The sequence below is a fragment of the Nothoprocta perdicaria genome, unplaced genomic scaffold (genome assembly GCF_003342845.1).
Source record: "Nothoprocta perdicaria isolate Ctin4 unplaced genomic scaffold, notPer1 scaffold_0, whole genome shotgun sequence".
Classification (NCBI taxonomy): Eukaryota; Metazoa; Chordata; class Aves; order Tinamiformes; family Tinamidae; genus Nothoprocta; species Nothoprocta perdicaria.
This window is the reverse complement of record NW_020454092.1, coordinates 5,410,210-5,422,079: the sequence shown is the minus strand read 5'-3', so window position 1 is coordinate 5,422,079 and position 11,870 is coordinate 5,410,210. Positions and strand designations below refer to the sequence as shown.

The 11,870-nt window shown below is 48.8% G+C and overlaps 1 protein-coding gene across 2 annotated transcripts; it reads left to right on the top strand.

The window, feature by feature from the left end:
• The first annotated feature begins 7 nt into the window (after positions 1 to 7).
• Positions 8 to 11,663, top strand: CNOT9 (CCR4-NOT transcription complex subunit 9). 2 transcript variants are annotated; one of them, XM_026053534.1, is made up of 8 exons: positions 8 to 53; positions 3,242 to 3,421; positions 4,378 to 4,493; positions 5,783 to 5,892; positions 6,628 to 6,737; positions 7,618 to 7,716; positions 10,038 to 10,129; positions 10,756 to 11,663. In XM_026053534.1, exons 1-8 carry the CDS (start codon positions 30 to 32, stop codon positions 10,922 to 10,924), a joined length of 900 nt encoding a protein of 299 aa, XP_025909319.1. In that variant the 5' UTR covers positions 8 to 29; the 3' UTR covers positions 10,925 to 11,663. The 2 variants fall into 2 exon arrangements, with proteins under 2 accessions (XP_025909319.1, XP_025909311.1); XM_026053526.1 differs by having other exon boundaries at positions 10,750 to 11,663.
• Positions 11,664 to 11,870: the final 207 nt, after the last annotated feature.

The window sequence follows — 11,870 nt, the reverse complement described above, 5'->3', positions numbered from 1 at the left end:
CCGCGAGGCGGCCCGGCCCCGCGGGCACCATGCACAGCCTGGCCACGGCCGCGGTGAGCGGGGCGGGCGCTCGCGGGGGGGTCCCCGTGCGCCGGGGCGGGCCTGGCCCTGCAGGCCGCGGTTCGTGTCSGCCGCGGTGCTCCCGCCTCTCCCCGCGCTCCCTGCTTAGTCCCGCGTGGCAGCGCGCGTGGGGCTCCCGGGGCGAGCGGCCCTCGGGGGTGTCGTGGGGGCAGCAAGCCGGGCCTTGGCGCAAGGCCCTGCGCGGGCTGGAAGGCAAACCAGGCCGCGTGGGGCGTTTATGAGCTGGAGCTCAGGGAGCTTCTAAGCCTTCCRCTTGGCTTAAGTGCTCGCGATTGTAGACTGGTTCTTGGAGCGCTGGCGAATGGCGGCGCTGCGAAGCGGYGCTCTCTGGAGCACGCGAGGGCACRCGGGTTCGTCGCAAGCTCTGCTAATCAGCACTTGGGTTTTTGTAGCAGCGTGGTTCCAGTGTGCCTGGCCAAATCCACGAGGGGTTCGTGTATTTCCATTAGTGCTTTGCCTGTGTTCTAGTCACCTCTAGAAGAGGGTCTTCTTCAACGAAAATTTCAATGAAATACTCCGATTCAGGAGTATAAATTAGGTTTATTTTGGGGAATTGCTTACATACAATTTAAAGATATGTTCTTTAATGCTGTCTCAGTTCTTGTACAGTAAATGTGATCTAGAGGGACATTCATATCTGCAGAAGTGCTTGGGAACCACAGTAAATAACATTGTTGTGAGTTGGCACAGGAATTGCTTTAAGCATCAAGGACATTGCCATGATAAAAGTGTGGCCAGCCRGAGTATTGGTCTCCATGTAATGATGCTGGAGGCAGAGATGACACTTAAGCTCTAGCCCTGAGGATGGCTCAGCGTGAAGACTTGAGAATAGACCAAAACCAATAAATGTAGCTTTAATTAGCAGCAGGGCAGTGCTGCTGTCTGGACCCTGCGGTCATCTGGCTCAAACTCACAAATTCACTGCTATTAAAGAAAAAAAAAGTTCATTTTGATATTGTGAAGTTGGTGATCTGTCAAAATAACTATGCATCCTATTAGTCAATGTTTTGCTTTCTCTATCAGTGCTTTTACCAGCATATCAAGCAGCACCTGCTTGYCTCAGAAAAGAAACCAGTTACCTAAGCGGAGTTTGTTGTGTAATTGTAGAGGGAATCTGACAGGAATGTTGGAGCTCACACCCTTTCAGGGAGGAAGGTGTCCTGAGGTCTGTCAAGGGCAGAGGTGGCCGGTCCACCCTGTGTATTGTTGGTGACTTCTTTCCACGTGTGCAAAGGAAAGTCTGCTGGGCAGGGTCCTGCCTTGGAGCCTCTAGAGTTTTCCAGAGTTTTCGGTTGGCAATATATGTGTGTGTGTTAAGTGGTGACAAGGTAGGAAATTAGGAAAAAAATATATTTTTTGGTAAACTAAGCTATGAGAGGAGCAACTATAGGGTCCRTGGAAAGCAGTTGGCACTTGCTCAGACAGATATTGGACATTATAAACTTAATTGTGTGGAAAATCTACTTAGTGTTCCCTAGGGATCAGAGGCRCGGGCTGTGCTTTTAAAGGGTCGATGTATTTAAGCTTACAGAAACTGAAACTTCCAGTGTGTCTAGAAAAAATAGATGGAAGCTTTAGATAACACAATTTCAACAGCATTATTGCCACGCTGCTTGTTCCCCTGTCATTCCAAACAAAACTAAGTGAGCTGTGTTTGTTCTTCCTCTCTTTCTTAGCTCTAGGATAGCAGATATTATTGGAATTGCGCTTTAGTTCTTAAATGCAATTTGTTTTTACTATCTTTGTGTGAGACTTTGGGGGGAAAAAGACTTAATGTGGCAAAAGGAAAAAAAAAGGGGGGGGGGGATGGGTAGAAAGATAAAGAGTTAAAAATTATTTGAGCTCCACAGCATAAGGAGTGGTAATTGCACGTCAGCTTAGGTGCAGACGTTTAAGATGACTGAAGTGATGGAAGTGAATGGGAAAGAGAGAAATTACAGCTTCTGCTCAATAGAAATCCCACGACTGGGCAAGAATCTGTTAGGCCACGACTGCAGATGTGATRTGTGAATAAACTGAGGCGGGCTCACCGACAGGGTGGCAAGCTCAGGAGGGGCTTGGCCTGGGAGGCTGCTCCTGCCCTGCAGTTTCAGTTTTGCTTCCAGTCGCTTTCAGTTCTTGAACGTTCTGTTTTCTGGGTGTCTCGGTGTGAGTGGCCTCGCAGCAGGGCTGGTGTCAGCGCCGCACACGCGACTCCCACGTCTGGTGTGGGGAGCGCAGGCGGGGTCCAGTCTGTGCACTGGAGGGAAAGAGAAACACAGTCAGTTCAGAACTAACTCTAGAACTGTTCAGGCTTTAATGTCCAGGTTTGTCTGCTGTGAAGTTTTTGATCTAAATCACTGAGCTGCCTCTTTAGGAAGCCTGCTCAGCGTTTGTTTGCAGCTCGAGTGCCTGTTATGGCAGCAGAGGCATGAGACCAGCTCTCGGTGAGGCCTGCTCCTCTGCCGTTCCACCGTAGCCATTTCGCTTCCTTTCCTTCCCCTGTTTTAGTTTGTTAGTTTGTTTTTGTGCTTGATTTAATTTTTGTCTGATATTCCAAGAAAGTCAGAGGAGAAATTGTAACACACTTCTCCCAGGCGGTGGTAAATACACCTTAATTATCAATACAGATATATCCTTCTCTGGGTATATTTTCAACACAGGTCACATTGGGCAAATCGCATTGGTGGGCCCCAGCATCTTCAGCTTTTTAGAGAGGAAAAGGCAGCAGCATCTGCACTCACTGATATTGTTTCCTTGTTTGGCTTTGTGCAAACTTTAATTAAATTAAATTAAAAATTAAATGCAGAGGGAGCAGCCGAGAGCTGGCTGCAGTGTGTGTGACCCCATCTCCAGGAGCTCTGGTGGCACAGCCAGGCAGTCGCAGGACTCTCTTGCTGCTGGAGGAAATTGCTGGCTAATATTTGACAAGAGGCTTAAAAGAGAYCATACCTAACAAGTCAGTCCAGAAAATAAAACATTTGCAATTTAGATTGGTGGAATAATAGCGCTAACCTAGGGAACTGATCCACATCCAGAATATCTTAATGTATTTTTAGTTCCTGTGTCCACTAGTGAGTTGTTTCGTGTACCCTTTGTTGCTTCTCTGTCAGGCTGTGGGAAGGGTTTGAATGAGATTTGGATAAAACAGCAGGACTCAAGTTGTGCTGTCTCCTTCCAGCCTGTGCCAACAGCGCTGGCTCAGGTAGACCGGGAGAAGATCTACCAATGGATCAATGAGCTGTCCAGCCCCGAGACGCGGGAGAACGCGCTGCTGGAGCTGAGCAAGAAGCGGGAGTCTGTGCCTGACCTTGCCCCAATGCTCTGGCACTCGTTTGGCACAATTGCAGCTCTCCTGCAGGTGGGTAGGATTAGCAGTATCCTTATTCCAGGGCTCAGCACCTGCACAGTGCAGAGTTCCTGTCTGTGGGCCATATCTGGGACACCCTAGTGAGGTCCCTTATTGTTGCTGGGCATCTGGTGTGTGCTGATGGGAAACCTGTATCTAGTGTTTGTCATTAGTCATCACCAGCAAGGCCATATTTGTAGGCACTATAAGAGAAATCTGCRTAGTTGGGAAGGGAGTGGATGAGCTGAGATCTCTTCAGATTTTACATGAGCTTGAACTTGGTCAGAAAGCTGCCCATATCCTTCTCAGGCAGCAGAATGGATAATAGGGAAATACTGCACCCTGTTCCAGAGATCTGTGCAGCTCTTTGCTGGGCCAACATCCTCTACAGCTCTACTCTGTTGACTGGCCATCTTCCAGCGCAGAATCTGGTCAGAACAATAGTAAATGATGCAAATAATAGCAAAAACAAGTGATGGAAAATGGTGCGRAATGTAGTCGATTTAGAGGAATGATGGAAAAGCAGTCAGAATGTCAAACTGCTTCCAGAGTGGCCTGGAAACAAGTGGAGAAAATTAGAAGGGAGTTATGGTGGGAAGCAGGCAGATTTCTGAATTGGGTTTCTCACCCTCAGCTGCTTCCCCTGTATTGAGGGAGAAGAGCACCAGCAGCCAGCAGGATGAATAGACTCTGGAAATTCAAACAAAACAGTTCCCTACTTGCAAAGAGACAGGAAATCAGCTGAACTGTTCTCTTCTAAAATTAAGATTTAGCTGCATCCCTTGTGACTCCTTGTCAAATTGATTCTGGCCCAGCTCTCCCCTTTCTTGGGCAGCACGATGGCTGCCATGTCAGCTCTTTTGGTGAAAGGGGACTGTCATCTAACACCATCCTTGCTGGACGAGTGCTGTTGTGCAGCTTGCCGATGGCTGTTCTCCCTTAAGTTTTCTTCATCTGTTAATTTTTAGGAAATTGTAAATATTTATCCGTCAATCAACCCTCCAACTCTGACAGCCCATCAGTCCAACAGAGTGTGCAATGCTTTAGCTCTGCTCCAGTGTGTTGCATCACATCCCGAAACAAGGTGAGTGTTTCCACATGCATGAGCTTTCTGAGAAGCTGATGTTGACAGCTCTGTCAGTCTGGCTGCAGAAGCAGGTAAGCTCCTTTATGTGYTCTTACCAAAAGAAGTGGAAGAGCACACAGAGCTGGAGGACAGGCAGCTGCCTGCTCCTTTCCCTTGTTTGCACAGATAACCACGTCGACAGCTGTACAGTGGTCCCAAGTACTTTGCATTTCCTGACCCATTCAGAGAACCTGCAAATTCCCAAAACAYTGGATTGTGGCAGTCCCTGGGCGCTCGGCCAGTGACAGGGGTGCCTTCGTGCTCAGYGGTGTGCACAGGATCCTTGTTTTAATGAGCTTACAGTTATTTAGATCAATTGCCYGAAGGGTGGCATGGGCAAGGCTGCCCTTACAGAGTGTGCGTGTGACAGGGGAGCRATAGTGGAGCCAGGTCTGCAGTTCTCAGCCCGTGCCTGACTTTCTCAGTCTCTGCCCTGTATGCATCAGCAATAAAAATGATATTGGATAAGCCAAAACAAGCAGGCAGAGCCCAGATGATAACCCAGAGAGCCATGAGCTCATATTTCTATTCCTGCTGAGAGGAAGGGCCGGGGTAGCTGAAGCTGTTTATCAGCTGCCACACGTTAGTGTTGAACAGCAACCCTCTATGAGACAGTGACCAAGGAAACAGGCTAATTTTATACCCAATGTCTTTATAATTAAAGTTTGAGAACTCCAGGTAGATAAAGGGATGTTGAGTGTTTATGCAAGAGWGTTGGCCTGGCAGTCTCCAGGTTTCTCCGTGCAGTCTGTGTTTTCCTTGGCTGTCAGAGGGCAGCGTGTGGGTTCTTGGGGAGGTGAGCGCCGTGTGTGTTTACATGTTGTATGCYTACATGTATGCTTACATGTAAACATACAACATGTATACAGCATGRCAGAATGTGTTGTGCTGAGGCTGTGCACAGGCATCACGGCTAACTGCCCCTGTGAGCTCGTGAGCTGCAGGGGGGCATGTCAATGAGTGGAATAAGCCRTGACTCTGCGTGGCAGGAGGAGGTAAGGGTCATTCCCAGTAAGCTGGAAGCAGTTGTGCAAGGGACTGGCTGTTTACTGGTGTAAGGTTTCATGCTGTGCTCAGTGCAGAAGTTCCTTCACACCTTCCTATCAGAGAACAAACTGTTACCCTCCTTTGAGGAGCATCAGCAACAGTATCTGTCCAGGAGTAGTTTCAGGCTTTGTGGTAACACTGGATTTTGTGCTCACGTAACTTTCCTTGTCTCTCACACTGACTGTTCTCCCTCTGTACAGGTCAGCTTTCCTGGCAGCTCACATCCCTCTCTTCCTGTACCCCTTCCTGCACACGGTCAGCAAGACGCGGCCGTTCGAGTACCTGCGGCTCACGAGTCTCGGAGTGATTGGTAAGCAGCCAGGGGAGCGCTGGAGCCCCTGTTTCCTACTGAGCTGGATACGTTGCATGCTGTGTGTGTAGGCAGCACCATGACCAGAGTCACAGGTCTGTTTTTACCAGGATCTTCCGAGTTCTGTAGTGCTAACAGAAGGAGAAGCTTTTTTTTTTTTTTTTTTTTTTTTTCAGCCAGTCACCTTGGTGTGTTCCTATTACCTTGTGGGAAATGGATTTTTCAGCAATGAGGAATCCTGGTGCTCAGTTGCATTGCCAAAAGTATCTACCTGCCATGAATGGAAGCAGCAGCAGTCTGTTGTGCCTTCACTCTCGACACAGACACCTAGATGCTGGGATGCTGGGTGCAGATGGAAGTTTCTTTGCCTTTTTACCATTAATTTACTTGAATGTATTTTCCATCTTCCCCTCTCTCCATTTTTTTGAGGCTTGAAATGCATCTCCTCTTGCCAAAGGTTGCTGCTGAATAACTGATGAGCATGATCCTGTTATGTCTGCAGTCCTGCCAGGGGAGAGCCAAGAACATGCCCCTTTTCTGAAAAAAAAATGCCCCCAATTGAGCATGATTACTTTTATGCTGCCAAAACRATCTGCTGCAATATATTCAGAGTGCTATTTGTTTGCCCACCATCCAGATCTAACAGTCCCTGGCAAGGGCACACAGAATGAATGACGAGATGACGAGATTACGTGAAACAATTTGTCATGTTTTGATTTTTCTTTTCCCTTCAAGGGGCATTGGTGAAAACAGATGAGCAAGAAGTGATAAATTTCTTATTGACAACAGAAATTATCCCCCTGTGCTTACGTATCATGGAGTCTGGCAGCGAACTCTCCAAAACGGTATCTACTGTTTATCTTAATTGAGACTTCTTGTTTGCCTCCAGCTGTGCTGGCAGGCAGGGACTTGCAGGGTTGGTTTGTGTCCTGTCCTCAAAAAAACACTGCTAAGCTTTGAGCTGGGAATTCTGTAGTTTGACGGTTTTGTGGGGCAAGATCTTCTTGCTCTTAACAGCCATTCCCTCCCGTATAGCCCTGCAGAACAATTTTCCACTTGCCTTGGCCCAAGAGAGCAAATGCAGCAAATAGGCAGTGCAGAGGCTGGACAGCAGCTCGCAGTGGTGGCAGTTAGAGGAGGGTTCACCAGGCTGGAGCAGCCCAGTGTGGCTCTTAGTCCTGGTCCCCTCTCCAGTGTGAGCTCGGGTCTGTGCTCAGTCTGCTCTGGTGACCTGGCTAGCACAGACCACGGATTTTGGTCTGGATGCTTCTCTGTGGTGACGCATCTGGATGAAATTCACACGGAAAGTCATTTATCTTGTGACCAAGCAGTAATCCCCAGAATGAAAACTAAAATTACTGTGCCATAGAGGGCAGGGCCAAGGAACAGATACTTCTGGTTCTTTCTCTGTGACTAGAATAATATGGCTGTGAGACTGAAGCTGTCCTGAGAAGCCTGGCCCTAGCTGCTGTCCATTGCAGCCTGCACCCAGTCTTAGTGTGGGCCCTGCTTTGTATCCACCTCTTTCCTTTAGTCAGAGATGCCAAACGTTTAGTGTCCCGTGTTTCCTTGTGGCTTTGAGCTTTCATCAAGTGCAGCATTAGCTGCCTGCTAAAGGCCCCTTTAGCCTTGAGTCTACCATGAAGAGAACTCAGCACAAAGACTGATCCCTTTCAGGACAGGTGGGTTGTTTATAAACTATTTTGGCCTTTCTTTCTGTTCTAGGTTGCTACGTTTATTCTTCAGAAAATCCTCCTGGATGACACAGGACTGGCGTATATCTGTCAGACATACGAGCGGTTTTCCCATGTTGCCATGATACTGGTAGGATTATTTTTTTTTTCTTATAGAGAAACAAAGCCCTTCTTCAGCAGCTATTTTACTGCTGCCTGCCTCGAGCAAAGGCAAAGTTCTTTCCTTTTGCACGATGTCAGAGCAGATGAATTTCTTCCATGCTTCATATGACATTTTGATTTCTTCTGTGTGTTGTAAAGTGTTAGTTTTCCTTGGTTGTAGCCCCAGAAAGATGCACATTATAGTAAGGAAACACAAAACTAAAATCCAAAAGCCGCCTTTCCTTCCGAAATGCCTATGGAATTTCAGGGGTGGAACAGAAATTTGTATTCCATAGCAGGTGGAATAAGATGTCAAGGCATGAGTAAGAACAGGGCAAAGGTTGGATTTTTCTGGACCCAGTAGTGAGTTTTCTGTACAGTAACCTGGCCTTTTCTTCCAAGTGTTTGCCCACCCCTTGAAACTGTGGAATCTTTCTGTATCCGTGGTGTCCTTTACCAAGGAGTTCCGTGGATTTCCCACTTGCTGCCTGGGAGGTCCATGTCCTCCTGTTTATTTTGGAGCCTGATTCCTGAGCTGATCCCAGTTCTTGAATTGGAAGCCACAGAGCAAATAATTTCAGTCCATTCCCTGTCCACTAGGGAGGAGAAGTTTTGATACCCATTTTCTGTTCATTCAAAGAGTAATACCCTTAGCTTGAGCATTATCTGTGAGCCTGCTAAGGGGAATATAGGTTTGCCCAGGAATAGCAGATGTTCTGCTTTTTGTCCTCTTGAGACTGCTRTTAAAATGCAGTGTTAATTTCTAGGCTTCCTGATTCTGTGACCAAATGTTGATGCTTGCATGAAAATGTTTGTTTATGTATATTCCCAAATCTGAAGATTTTTTTTTCACTCTGATCAGTTTTACCCATGAACAGCAAAACAGAAAAGCTTTAGAACTGATGTCTACAATGTCCGTTGTGATAGGATTTTGCAGTTGCTAACAGGATCAGCTGTGGATGAAAATACATCTGGCTTGGGGCAAAGAAAAAAAAAAAAAAAGCAATTAGAAGCAGAAACCATTGGGAAGGGAAGCGAGGAAGAATTTGCCACAGGGAAGAACATGAACATGGAGGGCTGTGAGCATCTCATGCTCTGTTAGCATGGAAGAACCCTAACTGTGCTCTAATCCCAGCACTGGATGGAGTGCTGACATGATTAGTATTCCATAACGCTATGAAGGAAGATGGAAATGTGCTGTAAGCAGTTCTGTTCTGAATTTCGGAGAGTCAGCACAGTGTATTTCTGGTTTATGAGGATGATTACTTCCTAATCCACTGGTACATGAATAAGATGTTAAGTAAGTATTAGAGGCTTTAAAAACAGTAGATTGGTAATTCTTGTCCAGGAGGTGTCTAAAGGACTCTCTGGCCTATTGCTCATTCTTTTGGGGAATTCTTGAGAACCAAAAGCTCATAGGTGAGATGACCCCATTAATTGGTATCTGAACTGAGTAAATACCTGAAATCAGGTGAATGTGGCTAGTGGGAAATGGGAAGTGCTAGTTTGTGTGGTTTAGGGGGAAAGGAACTTGCCAGGCAGGTCTGACTGAGCTCCCGAGCACCAGCAGTCGAGATGTGCGTGCGAATGGGTCTGTGCTGCCCCTGGTGCTGGGTACAACCAAGATGATAGATTTCCATGCAGCCATGTGCATAGTCCTAGAGCATGTGAGAAACAGAGGCCGGGATGGGGAGATTGGCTCTGTTTTTTTTCTCAGGATCAGCTTTATATGAGTGATGGAGGAGAAAGAGAAAAATATAACTCTTGGGTAAGACCAGAATGTGAGTCTAAGAGAGTGGGTGAGTCCTCGTCTTTAGAATGACTTTCCAAGCTCTTGTCAGAGTTTTAAAAGAGTGTTGAGATGAAGGCAGTGCAGATGAGAACATGGATTATTGCAGAGGACAGGAACATCCCTAATGGGCTCACTGGACCTGAGCTTATCAAAGTGTCTAAGATAGGCTTGCATTCCTCTGTGAGCACAAGAATCCAGCTTCCCTATAACCTAGCAGAAATTTTGGACCAGGAAGCAGTTGCAAGGAGAGGAAAGAACGTAGAGACAAGCTGAGCTTTCCCCCGAGCTGCTGAGACTCCTTCTCTCAACTGTGGCCAGCTGCACTTCTCAAAGGTGTCTTGGCAGGCGAGGTTCTGGACTCCCTGCAGGGATATCTGGATGAAATATAATGGGCTGTGATGAGTAGGAAAACAGAGTGAGTGGTTTAATGGTCTTTCCCAGTCTTCACTGATTGTGCAGCTATTTTTATAAAGACTTTTTTTTTTTTTTAACTGCTGGCACTGGCCTCTTTCACACAGGGTAAAATGGTCCTGCAGCTTTCCAAGGAGCCCTCGGCACGGCTGCTGAAACACGTGGTGCGCTGTTACCTTCGCCTCTCCGATAACCCCAGGTAAACATCTTAGGAGTTTGAGCAGGGCCTTCCTCCATCTGCCTTGCAAGTGCAGTTCTCTCCATAGTGAGAGAATCTCCACTCGGAATGGATCCCAATTGCTGTCTGTCCTTACATCAGCCTTAGCTCAGTGTAGAAAATGCTTTTTTTTCCTGCCGATGGTCCCAGGAGTTCTTACGGTAGGTGGAGGAAACAGTGACGCTTTAGGGCTTTGCAGGTTTGAGCTTAGCACGGCTGTAGCTTGCCTGGGTACAGGGGAGCACTGAGGTGGAAGGTAGACCATGCTCTTCCTCTCGTGCATGGTGTGGGCAGGTAGCCATAGAAGCCAGCAGGTGACATTCTGGTGCAAAATCAATGTATTTCCTTGGCTGACCAGCAGCCAACTCTTGCCTGCTCTGGCAGGTGTCAGGGCTTGGGGACTTGCTCAGTGGGCCCTGGCCTAAGGGACGGGAGCCGTGCTGGTTGGGAGAGCCCCACGTGTCCGTGATTACATTGGCTCATCCTGCCACGGAGACACCCCCGCGTCCCCTCCTGGCCAATGAACATTACGTTCCCAGTGGGGTTTGCTCCCCTCCTGCCCCTGTGAGTTTATTTGTTGGGCCCCTGTTTCTTGTCTCTTGATGTAGGGCACGTGAAGCTCTCAGGCAGTGCCTTCCTGACCAACTGAAGGACACCACCTTCGCACAGGTCCTGAAGGAYGACACCACCACAAAGCGCTGGCTGGCTCAGCTCGTCAAGAACCTGCAGGAGGGCCAGGTCACTGACCCGCGCGGCATCCCTCTTCCTCCGCAGTGACTGCTGGCGGAGGTGGCGGATCAGGGAAAGAACAGCTCAGGTTTACAGAGAACCAGGAACAGGTGACCTCTTCTACAAGAAACTGGGCATGCCGGCTGGCTTCCAGCCTGCCGCCCTGTAGGACCATTCCACCCAGGCAAAGGGCTGCTCTGGAGCAGTGCAGGGTACCCCTGGGGATCRCAACACCAGCAAATACTGACACTGCAGCTTAAGAAATCAATAAAAAACATTTGTAGMGATCCCCGGCTCTCCAGAAGGCTTGGCTGGCATCTGTTCCTCCAGTGCCAGACAGGGGCTAGTGCAGAGGTCCACGCTTCCAGCCAGCTCAGTCCCTACACAAGCACCATGTGACACGGGATGCGTGGTGTGTCCCTCCGGTTCCTTGTCACTCCACGTTTACCAGTCTGTTTGGATGAGCAAGCTCAATAAAAGCTGGTGCAGTTGCAGCCGCTCTCCAGCCTGCTCCTCCGCTGCCGGTGGCCTGGGGACTCGCTCTTCCCTGCGAGCGCATCCTTGCCCYGGGCCGCGCATCCCGCTGGCACAGCAAGCTGCTCGCTTGCCTTGCTTTGGCACAAAGGCAGCAGCTGGAGCCGGGCCCACTGCAGTATTGGCCCCAGGAGGAGGGTAGATTACTTGCAGCGAAGCCATGCGTCATAAGCTGGGTTTTCAGGGCGCTGGGGGAGGAAGAGACAGCAGGACTGTGGTCCTTGTGCTCTAAATAGTGCATTTCCTCAGCTCCTGCTGCTGCAGAGCGGCGTTGAGCCGGGGTCCAGCAGAGCTCTTGCGCAGCAGGGCTGCTGCCTGCCTTGTCAGACACGGCTCAGCMGTGGGGAAGCTGCCCGCTAGGGCTGGGCAGATGCTCCCTAATGCCCCCCTGCCCCAGGATGCTGCATTCCGCAGGCTCCAGGCATCCCAGTGCCCGCCAGGCCGCTCCGTGCTGAKCCCT